At 37.3% G+C, this 17,184-nt stretch overlaps 1 protein-coding gene across 1 annotated transcript; it reads left to right on the top strand.

Annotated features, from left to right (window-relative positions):
* Positions 1–1,010: 1,010 nt before the first annotated feature.
* On the top strand, positions 1,011–16,685 carry LOC101956041 (protein phosphatase inhibitor 2). The gene is made up of 2 exons (XM_078027396.1): positions 1,011–1,152; positions 16,045–16,685. The coding sequence occupies exons 1-2, from the start codon at positions 1,011–1,013 to the stop codon at positions 16,683–16,685; spliced, it is 783 nt and encodes a 260-aa protein (XP_077883522.1).
* Positions 16,686–17,184: the final 499 nt, after the last annotated feature.

Here is a 17,184-nt window from a genome sequence, read left to right as displayed (position 1 = left end):
CCTTTAATCCCAGTGCAGGAGTATTGTGAGTTTGAAACCAGCCTTATCAACTTAGCAAGGCCCAAGCAATTAAGAGAGACCCTGTCTCAAAATTAAAAAAAGAAAAGGGCTGGGGATGTGGCTTAATGGTTCAGTGCCTCTGGGTTCAATCCCTGGTACCAAAACAAATAAGAATAAAAAGAACAAAAAAAATCATTAGAAAAAGCCAGTTAATTTGGAGGAGGAATTTTCCATGGAGTTTGCCAAACTTGTACCTAGAAAGCCCTTTTTAATTCAAACATTTTCATGGTGGCATCTGTAGCGCAAATAGCCAGTGCCCAAGCTCCCTTTCTTCCCCGGGCATGATGACCCAGCAGCAGTGTAGACATAGAGCCTCAAAACTGTTCACAGGGACCCAGTGAAAAAATGGTGCCAGACTTCCTACTTCAGTCTTTTCATGACCTTCTTATTCTGTTGGAAGACAGCACCAGATTCAAACATTCTAGAACTCAGTTCCCCAGTCTGCTTCTTCTCAGGAGAGGATACCACCAGGGCCTCACCAACATCCTTTTAACACAACAGCACTGACATAAATTCCCAGAGCACAACTGCAGATCCCTGGCCAGCCTGCCCAGGGATGAGGAGGCAGAAGGGCACACTTTGACCAATGTTGCTAGAAAGAGATGACACCGAATTTGGTTCTCCTCTGGAGGCAGCGGGTTTGGACTCAGGGTATGAGATGGGGGACCGCACCTGCAGACAGGACGCTGGTGCCACCCCCATTCTCTTGCAGCACGTTAGAGCGCTGCGTTTTCCAACTGTGCCCAAAGAGTAGCTGGTGTCCAGGTTCTTCCGGTTCTTCCCTCTGCTCAACTCATTTTTGAAGTCAACGTGTTGGATTCGAGCAGTCCAGGAGTGACCGGAAGTGCTCCCAGACTCCAGATCTGCTCCTGGAACCAAACTTGCTCTCGGGAAGGGGACAGTTTCTTTCCACCACGCCCTCTATAGTTCCGTCATAATGGAATGCAGTGATGTGGTGGTACCCCCACACCAGGTCCTCCTCTCTGCTGTACTTCTCAGTGACTGGCACATCAGAGGAGATTTCAGAAGAGACTGCTGACACCGGCTCAGGCAACGGGATCGTAGGCGCCATTTTCTGGATAAATCTGATGGGTGAGAGTTTGGAACTGAGGTCTCACACTTTTGCAGGTTGTAGGAAAGCAGGAGCCAGAGGTGGGAAAGGAGGAACTCCCAGAGACACGTCTGTTCCTTTGAATGAGCTCAGTGCAGTGCCCTTACCTGAAGTGTCTCATGAGGCAATTTGTACTCAATTATTTTTCATTTTCCTCCTCTGGAGAACTATTCATAGGTTACTTACATGTTGTTTTAGTGCTATCTTGAGAAGAGTTAGAGAAATGCTTCCAAGCTGGAAATTACTTCCTGGAGTTTTTGTGTCAGCTGGAAACAAGGCTCTGGGTCACTGCTTCCATAGCTACACAATACAGTGTGTTGTTTAAGTGGGAGAACGGAGACCCATGGTCGTCCTCCCTTTCAGCAGGGAAGTACTTTTGACAGATACAGCTCACTGCTGCCCTGACTTCTGCCTCCTTGGCGTCAATCTCTTTGTGCTTCATGTCCTCCTGTTCGTGCAGGAAGTCCATTCCTTCTGAACAGTGGCCAGGAACTAGATCACCGTTTTCCTCCTCTATTTGATTCAAAATCACTGTCTTCTATTTTGAGACAAAATCATAGTCCCCTTTGGAACAAGTGTTCTGGTTATTCTTTATGATTGTCCATAACTATCCTGGCTCCTTCATCATGCTAATGTCTTAGGTAAATAAAAAACTGGTCCAAATGCTCATCTGTGCAACCAAATGTATATTATCTTCATCTTTTCATAACTACTCAATCTTTGAGGATGTTTCTATGACTGATCATGATTATCATTGGAAAGCAGAAGGTAGCATGCCTGAGCACATGTGTTGCAGGAGTTCTGCTAAATACTTCACAGTGTGGACACACATATATACAGTGGAGACTCAATTTTGGTATTAAAGCCAGGATACCCACCACCTTGACAGCGCAAACATGGTCCTTTTGCATTTCTGACTTCATGCTTTCTGAGCTCCATTTTCCAGTTTTCCTCACAATCCAAACTCCAGGTCCAACAGGGATTGGCTCAGTGCAGTCCACAAGCTGAGGACCTACAACTGTACTGCAGGATCACCCACTCATCAGTTGCTTTGTTTGACAACTATGCACTGGGCTACCTGAAGTTGTAACCCACTCCCCAGGGCCACCTGTGGTGAGGGTTGGCTCCATTGATTTTTAAAGATTGTTTCACTCATTATTAAAACATTTGACCCAGCCACTCCATAGCACTGCCTACCAGTTTACATTTTCTGCTTGAGCTGCCAGGGTCTTGATGTATCATACTACCTGCTCCAGAGAAATATGGGAATTTGTAATTCTTGAAATGCACAATTAATTTCAATTACAAGAGGTAATTTTTGTCTTTTTCTTTTTTGTTATGCTCACTGTGACATATTTGTATATGCATATAATTTGCTCCCCCTTCTTCCTCCCCTTCTCCCTTCCCCTATTCATCTCCTTTATTCTCTGGTCTTCTATTTATTTACATGTATTTCCCCCCATTGTTGCATTATAATTTTTCACAAAAGTGGAATTTATTGTGATACATCAATAGGTATAGAATAATTTTGATTTATTTTATTCCCCTTTTCTTTTTACCACCCCCTTTATCTTCTTGATTCCCTACCTCTACTTTGCTGATCTTTAAGAATAATTTTTTTTGGTCAAGAATCTTAAATATTCTGCAATGAACCATCACCTCTGTCCCCCCTAATCCTGTTCTGGCCTTTTCACCTTCATCTTTCTCCCATCCTTGGTTCCCTTCTGTTCTTTCTTAGTAAAACTAGTAAAACCTCTTAAAATATCTAATTTTTCCACTCAATGAACATCTTGTTGTTCATTTTTAGTTCTCTATTTTTGGTCCCTCTCCCAGATTCTCAGACTCTACCCAGACAAACACTGACCACTGCAGGACCAGGGTATCTCAGAGCCTGGATTCAAAAGAGAGGTTTAAAGATCCTCATGCCCAGGAGCTGGCTTTGACACCTTGCCCCCCACCTGCCTGAGGCTGATCATTAACCCAGTGCTTATATAAACCTAGGGCCCTTCCTGATGTGTGCAAGGCCCTTGGTTCAATTCCCAGTGCTGAAAATTTTAAATTTTTTTGGACATTTATAACACGTGAATTGTTATAATCTACATTTATTTGTCTTGTTTTATGCATACAATTCTTTAATAAAATAGCATTTAAATCACTTACCTTTTAAAAGATACTTTCAAATAAATAATATTTTTCCATTCTTGTTTCATTTTGGACTAGTTGAGCATTCATATTTGTTTTATCTTGATATTTATTCATATTTGTTCCAATATTTCAGTGATTTCTTCAGAACTTACAGTATGTGTTATTATACATATGATATAATAATCTCACAAAATTATAGTTGTATATACTTCTTCAAATTATTTATAAAGTTATTGTCATATATTTTATTTAAACTTCATAAATTTCAATATATAATACTTGAAGTTTTACTCTGAACAGTAAAATCCTTTGCTGAATTTCAGAAGAAAAATTACCTCATATATATCTACATATTTAATAGTTCTGCATTTATTTTCTTAATTTTTGTTCTTTTTAGTTACATATGACAGTAGAGTATAATTTGACTCATTTATACAAACATGGAGTATATAGTACTGTCATTAGGATCACAGTCTCATGATTGTATATGACATAGAGATTCACTGTGATATATCTATACATGTACATAGGAAATTATGTCATAATCATTCCATTGTCTTTCCTATTCTTACCTCCTTCCATTCATTCTCCTTTGTCTAATCCACTAAACTTTGATTCTTCCACTCTTTCCATTGTTGTGTGCTAGCATCTACATATCAGAGAACATTTGACCTTTGTTTTTTGGGGATTAGTTTATTTCAATTAGCATAATAGTCTCCAGATCCATCCATTTACTGACAAATGTCAAAGTCATTCTTCTTGATGGCTGAGTAATACTCTATTGTGTATATATACCAAATTTTGTTAGCCTAGGTTTGTTAGCTTAGGTTGGTTCCATAGCTTAGATGTGGGTGTGTCAATGTATAATACTATTTTTAAGTCCTTTTGGTATAAACTGAAGAGTAGGATAGCTAGGTCAAAGGATGATTCTATTCCAAGTATTCTAAGGAATGTCCATACTGCTTTCCAGAGTGATTGTACCAATTTGCAGTCCCACCAACAATGTATAAGAGTACCTTTCTCCCCACATCCTTGCCAACATTTATTGTTACTTGTGTTCTTGATAATTGCCATTCTTACTTGAGTTAGACTCTCAGTGTAGTTTTAATTTGTATTTCTCTAATTGCTAGAGATATTAAATATTTTTTCATATATTTGTTGACCATTCATATTTCTTCTTCTGTGAAGTGTTTGTTCAGGTCCTTTACCCATTTATTGATTGGATTATTGTTTTTTTGTAAAGTTTTTTTGAGATCTTTGTATATCCTGGAGATTAATGCTCTGAAGCACAGGTGACAAAGATTTTCTTCTGTTCTGAAGGTTCTCTCATCACTTTCTGGATTGTTTCCTTTGCTGTGAAGAAGCTTTTTAGTTTGATACCATCCCATTTATTGATTCTCAATTTTACTACTTGCACTTTAGGAGTCTTGTTGAGGAAGTTAGTTCCTATGCTGACATGAGTCTTGGGGCTAATTTTTCTTCTAGTAAAGGCACATGTTCTCTGTTCTAATACCTAGGTCTTGGATCTACTTTGAGCTGAATTTTGTGCAGGCAAGATATAGGAGTTCAATTTCATTCTGCTACATATGGATATCCAGTTTTCCCAGCACCGTTGTTGAAGAGGCTATGTTTTCTCCAATGTATGTTTATGATGTCTTTGTCTAGTATGAGATAACTAAATATATGTTGGTTTGTCTCTGTGTCTTCTGTTCTGTTCCATTAGTCTTCATGTCTGTTTTGGTACCAATAACATCTATTTTTTTAAGTTTTAAAAATATTTTATTAGTTGTCAATGGATCTTTGTTTACATCCAGTGCCTCACACATGCTAGGCAAGCGCTCTGCCACGGAGCCACAATCCCAGCCCAAGCATGCTGTTTTTGTCACTGTTGTTATGTAGTATATTTTAATGTCTGGTATTGTGATGCCTCCTGCATCACTTCTTTTGGTAAAGATTGCTTTGGCTATTCTGGGCCTCTTATTTTCCAAATGAATTTCATGTCTGCTTTTTCTATTTCTATGAAAGATGTCATTGGGATTTTAATAGGAATTGCATTAAATATGTATAGTGCATTTGGTAGTATGGACATTTTGACAGTAATAATTCTGCCTATCCAAGAACATTGTGAGATCTTTTTATCTTCTAAGGTCTTTTTTTTTAATTTAATAAACACTTTTATTAGAAATAATACTAATAATTTCTGCTATGTTGGAAGCAAAATTATGATCATTATGAACAAAACAAATCACTGATTCTGGCCAAGAGAACTCAAAAAGACACATCCAGATGGGTCATGGGTAGAATGACAATGATAATATAATTCATTATCCAATCTAGGATATTTTTGAGGGTGAAAAGGGTTTTTTGTTGTTGTTGTTGTTGGTCGTTCAAAACATTACACAGTTCTTAATACATCATCTTTCACAGTTTGATTCAAGTGGGTTATGAACTCCCAACTTTACCCCGTATACAGATTGCTGTATCACATCAGTTACCCTTCCATTGATTGACATATTGCTTTTCTAGTGTCTGATGTATTCTGCTGTCAGTCCTATTCTCTACTATCCCCCCCTCCCCTCCCCTCCCCTCCCCTTTTCTCTCTCTACCCCCTCTACTGTAAATCATTTCTTCCATTTGTATTATCTTGTCTTACCCCTCCTTTCCTCTTATATATCATTCTCACTCCCTTTCCCTCCCACCTCTCATCCCTGTTTAATGTAAATCTTCTTCTCAAGCTCTTCGTCCTTACCCTGTCCTTGTTTACTCCCCTTATATCAAAGGGGTCATTTGGTATTTGTTTTTTAACGATTGACTAGCTTCACTTAGCATAATCTGCTCTAATGACATCCATTTCCCTCCAAATTCTATGATTTTGTCATTCCTTAATGCAGAGTAATACTCCATTATGTATAAATGCCACATTTTTTTTATCCATTCATCTATTGAAGGGCATCTAGGTTGGTTCCACAATCTTGCTATTGTGAATTGTGCTGCTATGAACATCGATGCAGCAGTGTCCCTGTAGCATGCTCTTTTTAAGTCTTTAGGGAATAGACCGAGAAGGGGAATAGCTGGGTCAAATGGTGGTTCCATTCCCAGCTTTCCCAGGAATCTCCATACTGCTTTCCAAATTGGCTGCACCAATTTGCAGTCCCACCAGCAATGAACAAGAGTGCCCTTTTCCCCGCATCCTCTCCAGCACTTATTGTTGTTTGACTTCCTAATGGCTGCCAATCTTACTGGAGTGAGATGGTATCTTAGGGTAGTTTTGATTTGCATTTCTCTGACTGCTAGCGATGGTGAGTATTTCTTCATGTACTTATTGATTGATTGTATGTCCTCCTCTGAGAAGTGTCTATTCAGGTCCTTGGCCCATTTATTGATTGGGTTATTTGTTATCTTATTGTCTAATTTTTTGAGTTCTTTGTATATTCTGGTTATTAGGGCTCTATCTGAAGTGTGTGGATTAAAGATTTGTTCCCAGGATGTAGGCTCCCTATTAATCTCTCTTATTGTTTCTTTTGCTGAGAAAAAACTTTTTAGTTTGAGTAAGTCCCATTTGTTGATTCTAGTTGTTAACTCTTGCGCTATGGGTGTCCTATTGAGGAATTTGGGGCCCGATCCCACAGTATGTAGATCGTAGCCAACTTTTTCTTCTATCAGATGCCGTGTCTCTGATTTAATATCAAGCTCCTTGATCCATTTTGAGTTAACTTTTGTGCATGGCGAGAGATAGGGATTCAGATTCATTTTGATGCAAATGGATTTCCAGTTTTCCCAGCACCATTTGTTGATCTTCTAAGGTCTTCTTAAAATTTTTTTAGTGTTCTGAAGGTTTCATTTTAGTAGAAAAGTTCTTCACTTCTTTTGTTAGATTCATTCCCATGTACTTTATTTTATATTTTTGAGGGTATTATGAATGGGACAGGTTTCTTAATTTCTCTTTTGGCTGATTCGTCATTGGTGTATAGGAACACAATTAATTTATTGCTGTTAATTTTATATCCTGCTACTTTGCTGAATTTGTTTATGAGCTCTAAACATTTTCTGGTGGAGTTTTTTGGGTGTTTGATTATAGGATCATGTTGTCAGCAAATAGTTTGAGTTCTGCTTTTCCTATATGTATCCTTTTCATTTTTTATTTTTGCCTCATTTCTCTGGCTAGGGCTTCAAGGACTATGTTGAGTAGAATTGGTGAAAGAGGGCATCACTGTCTTATTCCTGTTTTTAAGAGTGAATACTTTCAATTTTCTTCACTTAGAATGATGTTGGCCTTGATTTTAGCATATATCCTTTTTACAATGTTGAGGTATATTCCTACTATCCCTAATTTTTTCTAGTATTTTGAACATGAATGGATGCTGTATTTTGTCAAATGTTTTTTCTGTATATATTTAGATAACCATGTGATTCTTCTCTTAAAGTCTATTAATGTGCTTAATTATATTTATTTGGATTTCCATATGTTCAACCAATCTTGCATCCCTGGAATGAACCCCACTGGATCACTCTGCACTATCTTTTTAGTATACTTTTGTATGTGATTTACCAATATTTTATTAAAAATTTTTGCATCTATGTTCATTAGGTATATTGGTCTGAAGTTTTCTTTCCTTGTTGTGTTTTTGTCTGCTTTTGGTATCAAGGTGATACTAGCTTCACTGAATGAGTTTGGGAGTATTCCCTCCTTTTCTGTTGTAATAGTAAGAAGACTACTGGGATTAGTTTTTATTTGAAGGTAGAACTTGGCTGAGAATCCATCTGTCCAGGGCTTTTTGTTGGCAGGATTTTGATGGAACCTTCAAATTCATTACTTCAAATTGATCTATTTAAATTTTGTATGTCCTCCTGGTTCAACCTGGGAAGGTCACATTTCTCTAGAAATATGTCCATGTCTTCAAGATTTCTACTTTATTGTAGTATAAATTTTCAAAATAGTTTCTGATTATTGTCTATAATCCAGTGTGTCTATGGCAATAGTTCCTTTTTCATCACAAATTTTAGAAATTTGATGTTTTTCCCTTTTTTCTTGTTTAGCAGGCTAAGGGTTTATCAATCTTATTGATTTTTTTCAAAGACAAAACCAAAGGCTGAATGTTTTTTTCTTAATATGCTGATGCTAATTCACAATAAGTCTGGGGGCCCTAGGGAAGAATAGTGTTACCTTAGATTAGGTAGAGGGAAGCCATGGGAGGGTAGGGGAGGTGCTGTGGGGTTAGAAAAGATATTAGAATGAAGCCGACATTATTACTGTGTGTATTCATGTGACTACATGACCAATATGATTATGAAATATGTACACTCAGAAAAACGAAATTATATCCCATCTATGTTTGATATATCAAAGTGCATAAATGCATTCTATTGTCATGTATAATTAATTAAAACAAATAAAAATTAAAAAATAAAATACAATAAAAAGTATTTAGCCATTCAATTAAAAATAAAAAAGAACCATCCTTTTGTTTCATTGATTTTTTTGAGTTTTTTTTGGGGTGGTGGTGGTGTGGATTTCAATTTCATTGATTTTTGCTCTGATTTTAATTATTTACAGTCTTATATTGCCTTTAGTATTGATTTGTTCTTTGTTTTAGGACTTCGAGGTGTAGTTATATATATATATATATATATATATATATATATATATATATACACACACACACACACACACACATACACATACATACATACATACATATACATATATATTTATTTATTTTTGAGGTGTATTATTTATTTGGTTAATTTCTATTCTTTTAATGAATAAGCTCAATGCTATGAACTTTCCTCTTAGAACCATCTTCATAGTGGCTTAGAAGATTTTGATATATAGTGTTGTTCTTGTCTTTTACCTATAAGTATTTTTTTTAAAATTTCATCCTGATTTCTTAAGCTATCCATTCATCATTCATTAGCATATTATTTAGTTTTTAGATACTAGATAAGCTTCTATTTTCATCTATGCCATTGATTTCTAATTTCATTCTGTTATTATCTGATATAATGCAAGGTATTATCTCTGTATTTTGTATTTACTAAGCATTGCTTTGTGGCCTAATATGTGGTCTATTTTAGAAAATGATCTGTGTGCTGCTGATAAGAAAGTGTATTTAGTCATTGAGAGATGAAATATTCTAAATATGTTTGCTAACTCTAAGTTATTAATTATATTTATTAGTTTTAGCTTCTTTGTTTATTTTTGTTTGGAGGAGCTATCCAGTGATGATGGTAAAGGCATCCAGTATTATTGTGTTGTGGTCTATTTGATTTTGAAATTGAGAAGGGTTTGTTTGATGTATGTAGGTACTCCAACATTAGGGACAGAAATGTTTCTGATTGTTATATCTTGTTATATCTTGTTGATGTATCATTCCTTTAAGCAGTATGAAATTGATTTCTTGGTCCTTTCTGATAAACTTTGGTATAAAGTCCACTTTATCTGATATAAGTATAGAAACCCCTGCTCATTTATGAGATCCATATGAATTATAAGATTTTCCCCATGCTTTTACCTTCAGACTGTGGATGTCTTTGCTTATAAGGTGAGTCTTTTTGGAGACAGCATGTTGTTGGGTCTTGTTTTTTAATAGTCTGTGTCTTTTTAAAAATATTTTTTTAGTTGTAGATGGACACAATTCCCTTATTTTATTTATTGTTATATGTTGCTGAGGATCAAACTCAGCACCTTGCACGTGCTAGGTGAGCGATCCACCACTGAGCCACAATCCCAGCCCCTCTGTGTCTTTGATTGATGAATTTAGGCCATTTAAATTCAGTGTTATTATGAGAATTGATTTTTATTTCCTGTCATTAAATTTAAAAAAAAATTTATATGGTGCTGAGGATTGAACCCAGGACCTCACACATGCTAGATGAGCACTCTACTGTTGAGCAACAACCTTAGCCCCTATTTCCTGTCATTTTGATTTATTTTTGGTTTATAATTTGAATTAGTTTCTCCTTTGATTGCTTATTGTTTGAGTGTAGTTCCTCCCTTTACTGGTTTTTACTTTAATTGTTCATTTCTTCTTCATGAAATATCTTATTGAATATGTTTTGTAGTGCTGAGTTTCTAGTTATGAATTCTTTTAACATGTTTATTATTGAAGGTTTTTATTTCATTATCAAATCTGAAGCTTAGTTTTGTTGGATATAGTATTTTTGCTTGGCATTCTTTTTCTTTCAGGCCTTGGTATATATTATCTAAGACCTCCTAGCTTTGAGGGTTTGGGTTGAGAATTCAGCTGCTATTAGAATTGGTTTCCTTCTAAATGTGTCCTGTCAGTTTTCTCTAGCAGCCTTTAAATTTTTATCATTATTCTGTTCTGGCATTTCCATTAAAATATACCTTGGTGTAGGTCTGTTGTAATTTTGTGTATTTGGAGTACTGTATTTGATTTCCACTTCATTATTAAGTTTGGGGAAATTTTCAGATATTATTTCATTGAAAAGATTGTACATTCCTTTGGTTTGTATCTCAGAGCCTTCATCTATCCCTATAAACCTTAAATTTGGTCTTTTCATGTTATCCCATCTTTCTTGGAAGTTTGTGTTCTCTTGACATCTTTTCTCCGTGGTCAACTTTATTTTCAAGATTATATATTTTATCTTCTTTGCCTGGAACTCTGTTTCAAGTGATCTAGCCTGCTGGTGATGCTTTCCATTGAGTTTTAAATTTTGTTTATTTGATTCCTTCTTTTAAAATTTTCTGATTGATTTTTCAGGATTTCTATCTACTTATTTAGACGGTCTTTCACTTCTTGGATTTTCTTTCTAATTTCATTCCTTACATTGTCTTTTAATTCACAGATCAGTTTAACTATGAACTTTTTCAATTCCTTCTATGTCATTTCCTCCACTTTAATGTCATTGGATTCTATTATGAGGTATTTTGGCTTCTTTGGGATAGTTTGTTCCCTTTGCTTTTTTTATGTTGTTTGTATATATACCAATTTATCAGTTAGAATCTTGAGGTGGCAAAGCTTCTATTGTATGAGTTTACATTGTTTTTGAAGTTTTCTAGTACCTCATGCTTTCGTGGTAGACAAATAACAACAACCAATGCAATTAATATTCAACATTGAACTAAATACTTAGTTCCTATTTTGGCATCTCCAATGTTAATTGGCAGTATAAAGAGAAAGGGTATGTAGGCAATTGCTGACAGTATAAATATTGTGTTCATAAAAGTTTGCCATTTCAAAAATGTGAAGAGGGATAATGCAGAGAAGATTTAGGATGTAATAATTGATAGCATGAGGGAGGGAGGGAGGGAGGGAGGGAGGGAGAGAGAGAGAGAGAGAGAGAGAGAGAGATAGATAGAGAAGAATTAAAAGATCAGTGAAAAAGAGAACAAAAAAAATTTGGCTGTTAGCAAAAGACAAGAGAGGAAGAGAATCAAGGGAAATAAGAGAAAAAGAATATAAGACAAAAAATATAAACCAAAACTAAGGTATACCTATAAAAACCACTAGTCCCCAAAAGACAGAGTCAAAAAAATAACTATCTTCAAGAAATGTTAGAAATAAGAGTGAGACAAATATGTATATATTTAAATGTCCATGACCACTCAGCACACAAAAGTTAAAAATGTTCTTGATGGAAGATTAATGTATTGTTTCTGCAGTGATGGTAAAAAGTTGTCTATAATATTATATGTTGCTTGTCAGTTCCCAATTGCCTGTCTTTCCATTTTTTCTAGAGGCATGCATTGTGCACAAAAGTAGTAGTTGCTGGCTGTCAGTTTTTTCCTTTTTGTGGAACTTCTTATTGTTGCCTGTTCTCAGCTTCCCTTCTCAGCAGTATGAGGTGTGTTGTGTTGGAGGGTATCATCTACTCCACTCATAGTGAGGTGCAAGTGTAGAGTTCTGTGAAAGGAGTTCCCAGAGGTGGTGCTGTTTGGGTCTAGCTAGATCCCCAGTGCTTTGTGGAATGATATTTGGTGAAGCTTTTAAATCAGTACCCCTCCGGAACCTGGCTGCTTCCAGTCTACACAGGTGTCTGTACTGCTTGACTCCCCCTTGGGTTCTACCTGAGCAGTGGAGGAGCCAGTCCTTTGCCCTCCTATACCTCCCATGGCTCCTGTATCTTGGCCATTCGGTTGAGTCCCAAGTGCACATTTCCTCTCTCACTAGATTAAGTCCCTAGTCATCCCAGCTGGTCCTGTGAACTGCAAGACTCAAAGTGTAACAGACACCCAGGATCTCTCAGGTCTGAGTGTCTCAAATTCCTTTGAGTACAACATTGTTCATGCCAGAATTTCACCTGTTTTTCTAGTCAAACTCTGGGTCCTTTGATAGGACTTTGTCAGGTCAGGTTTTTGGACCCATCTGGAATTACACAGGTCTAGGCACTTGGGTTTTGACCTACACTAGCCAGCCACCATAGCATGATGAAAAAAGATGATGGCTGATCCCACTCTTTGCAGGTCACTGGGAGATGTGCAGCGTCCTTCTCATATGAAAGCAAAGTGCAGTCATCCACTGGATCAGCTCAACAATGTACTGGATTATCATCCTGTGTTTTAAGACACACCTCAGTGCCACTTGGAATGTGGGCTCTCTTAGTCTCTCTCTCTCTGACCTGCCTGCAATGGATCTGCATTGGCAGCCAGTGGTGCTAGTGTTGTATTATTTTCTTTTGCTTTATTCTATCAAAACTTCTGTGTCCTGGGCTGGGGATGTGGCTCAAGCAGTAGCACGCTCGCCTGGCATGCGTGCAGCCCGGATTTGATCCTCAGCACCACATACAAACAAAGATGTTGTGTCTGCCGAGAACTAAAGAATAAATATTAAAATTCTCTCTCTCTCTTTCTAAAAAAAAAAAAACAACTTCTGTGTCCCTAGGCCATTCTAAGAGTCCAGTATTAAATTCCAGTAGGATTTCTTTCTTTTTTCCTTCCTTCCTTCCTTCCTTCCTTCCTTCCTTCCTTCCTTCCTTCCTTCCTTCCTTCCTTCCTTCCTTCCTTTCTTTCTTTCTTTCTTTTCTTTTCTTTTCTTTCAACTGATCTCAAAGAGAAGCTGTTTGTACTCTTTCCTGGTCCCAAGCCATGGAGTAATTTGGAAAGTAACCTTCTCTATTCCACCATCTTGACCTTTCAGAATTAAAAAAATAATTTAAAAAACTGTTGTCATAACATAGTCTATAGGAAAACATTTCTCTCTTTAGGAGTGCTGGAAAACTTACTAATGTTAGCACCCTGAACAGAGCAGCTTGGGTATATTGGGTGCATCTGTAGTTCTTTTACCATCACATGGCTCCTTTTCTGCTTAGGCAATGCTGAAGACCAATTTGTTGAGAAATGTCTTCGTGGCTGCTAAGTAGGCCAGAGTTTCCTGAGACAATTTTCCTGTGTGTGTGTGTGTGTGTGTGTGTGTGTGTGTGTGTGTGTTTATATGTGAATAAAGAAAAAGTTGGCCATGTTGGTCTTATTTAATGTACATTGGTTGCCCATTTGCTGGTGGCTCTTCATAAATCTACTTATAATAGTGACCTGTAATTTCAGAAAAAAACATAGTGTCACCAGTTATGAGAGGTTTTCTTCTGGCATTTGAGAACCTACAAATTCAGTTATATCTTGTGTGCTTTTCCCATAATATTCATCAAAAATCTTCTGCCTTGGCTTCTTACTACTGCACAGTGCTTTGTGGAATGATGTTTGGTGAAGCTTTTAAATAAGCACCCCTCTGGAACCTGGCTGCTTCCAGTCCACACTGGGTGTCTGTACTACTTGAATCTCCCTTCAGTTCTACTTGAGCCATGGCAAGGGTTGATAGGAGGTCTGACAATTTGGGTCCAAAGACAAGTTCAACTCAGAGCATATTCCTTCTTTGCTCCCAAACCTGTTAATACTGTTCCTCTTATCTAAATTCATCTCCCCTCTCTGTTCTCCTCCAATGTCTAGCTTACTCCCAAATTATTCCAACCCTACCCTGAATATCTGGGTACTACATCTGTCTATTTCATATGTTCTGTGCAGTTACTGAAAGTGTATTCTATTTCCTATGATAGTGCTAAAAGTGGTCCTTGCCCAGGGACTGATCATATGGGTTTTGTTGTGTGGCATCTTTGACCACAATTATATTGCAGTAGAGACTGCATCTTCCTCTATGGGTATGGAGACTGTATATAATGGGTATATAATAGGTACTCAGTAAATGCTTTCTTTATAAAATTTGTGACCACCTAAATAGCATGAAAGGAAATGGAGACTGGCAAATGACAGCTAGATTGATTGGAGCCAGACCACAACTATAAGTTCAAAATGGATTTTTATTTGGGGCATCCAGTATGAAATTGCCTTCTTTTGTGAAACATGGAAGTCTCAACCAAATTCCAAAGCCACAAACCAGTTCAGTCCCTACCCTGTACTGAAATAGCTGATTAGAAAAAAAGTGTTTTTACAGAGGGTTAAAAAGGCAGAGACAGAAGAAGTACTCCAGGGTCTTATACTCCAGCTCTATTCTGTCAGAATTGGTGCTTGTCCATTCAAGGGATCTCTGTTCATCTTTGAGTCTTAAGCATAGCAGGCAATGTGATGGAGAAGGGAGATGACTGAGAACAGGATTCTATAGCTGGAAAAATAGAAAAGAACTTCTTCCTACCCAGCTTTGGGGTCTATGTGGCTGATTCAAGGGGCAAGGGTTGATAGGAGGTCTGGCAGTTTGGGTCCAAAGACAGGTTCAACTCAGAGCATATAAGTGGATATGCCAATGTTCCCCAGAGCAAAGTTCTGTAGGTTTCCTATTAAAAGCCTTAGAGTTTATTGCAGCCACATGACATTGCTGTTGTAGCACAAAAACACCCAGACTCCCTTATATTAAACCCATGAGCATGGCTATGTTCCAAGAAAACTATTTATGGACACTGAAATTTAAATTTCATTTAATTTAACATTTCAAAAAATAGTGTCATTCTTTAGAATTTTAAACCATTTTTAATCATTCAAAAATATGGGAAAAATGTTCTTGGCTTATGGGTCATGAAAAAGTGGTGACAGGCTGAATTTAGCCCACCAAATATAGTTTACTGATTATTGCTCTTAAGAAGTAGCAAATGGACCACCTTAATTAACATTATTCTGTTTTCCAAAAGTCTGATTTGGATCTTTTAACTCTAACCTTAGTCTGTTTGCTTGCATTCCAGATGGGTGCATCCCCTTTTTGCCAGTAACAACAACAGTGGCCTGGTTGGTACAGTAGCAGCTTCAATAAGTGCCTTGGCAGCATTTGAATGGAATGTAAGTGACAACATATACTGTTGCCTTTAAATTATTTCATAAAATCATTTCTCAGGTTTTTCTGGGACTCTGTATAGGATGTATTTCTCTTTGGTTTGACTTTTATTTTTCCTTATCCTAGTAAGCTTTCTGTTTTAACTTCAACACCTCCATTCCAGTCACATTATTATTCACCTAATGTGAGTTTTCTCAGTTATTCCCACTAGACAGGAGGATGGTGAGTTCAAAGCCAGCTTCAGCAAAAGTGAGGTGCTAAGCAACTCAGTGAGACCCTGTCTCTAAATAAAATACAAAATAGGGCTGGGGATGTGGTTTAGTGGTTGAGTGTCCCTGAGTTCATTCCCTGGTACCAGCCCCCCCAAAATCTAATTTCTGAGGTGAAGGGCCTGTGGTAGAGGGCTGTGGCCTTGGGGTTGTTGTGTCACTCAGTTCTGAAGGGGCTCCTTGGGTATCTGGTGAGTTCTGCTAGCGTTTGACCTTCTCTTCCTAGACCCCACACCAGCAGCGACCCTGAGCCGACACCCAGAAAGACCGGCAATAGTGGCCTCCACCGCCTCACACCCACCCATCAAGGGGATCCTGAAGAACAAGACGTCTGCGACTTCCTCGGTGGTGTCCTCGGTGGAGCAGCCCCACCGGAGTGTTGAAGAGGAGTTGAGTAAAAAATCCCAGAAGTGGGATGAAATGAACATCCTGGCAACATATCACCCAGCAGGCAAAGACTATGGTTTAATGAAAATAGATGAACCAAGCACTCCTTACCATAGTATGATGAGTGATGATGAAGATGCATATAGTGATACAGAAACCACTGAAGCCATGACTCCAGATGTTCTAGCTAAGAAATTAACTGCTGTTGAAGGCTCAGAACCAAAGTATCGGACTCGGGAAAAAAAAGGCAGAGTCGAGGAGAAAAATGACTTCTCACTTGAAGAACAAGAAAAAAAGCGACAATTTGAATTGAGGAGGAAGCTTCACTACAACGAAGGACTGAATATTAAATTAGCTAGACAACTAATTGCAAAAGATCTACACGATGATGAAGATGAAATGTTAGAGGCAGACACTGAACAATCAAAACAAGGATCTACTACAAGTGGCCAACAGCAAAACAAATCACAAAATTTGTAGAAGAGATTTGTTCAACATTGCAGTTGTTTGTCAAATACAAACCCTATTCACTATAACATGCCGCTTCTTGTTCTCCACAATTCATGACTTAGGTACCAAAATACATTCCAGTTATTTTATATTGACAAGAATTAAATGATAACCTTAGAGACTGATTAGACTAAAGATGCCTAATTAATGCATATACAGTGTAATGTCATCAGTCTAAAACTGCTTTACTTTAAGAACACTGATTAATTTGTATAGGACATTATATAACTTTTTATGCTTTAGAAGTTAAACAACATCTAGGGGGAGGGGGAAGGGGAACTAATTTATTTTCATCACTTCTAGATGTGATACCTCTTATAAAAAGTTTTTTTTTAATCAAAAGCCTTCTTGGAACAATAAGATATATAGGCTGAAAAAAAAATATTTATATATATATTTTTTTCAGGCTGAAAAGTATTTTAACAGTTGTCTTCAATTGGCTTTTCTGTCTAATTGAGAAGGATTGTAA

This window comes from Ictidomys tridecemlineatus, chromosome 2 (assembly GCF_052094955.1).
Source record: "Ictidomys tridecemlineatus isolate mIctTri1 chromosome 2, mIctTri1.hap1, whole genome shotgun sequence".
Taxonomy (NCBI): Eukaryota; Metazoa; Chordata; class Mammalia; order Rodentia; family Sciuridae; genus Ictidomys; species Ictidomys tridecemlineatus.
The sequence above is the reverse complement of the archived record's forward strand: the minus strand, read 5'-3'. Positions and strand labels throughout refer to the sequence as shown.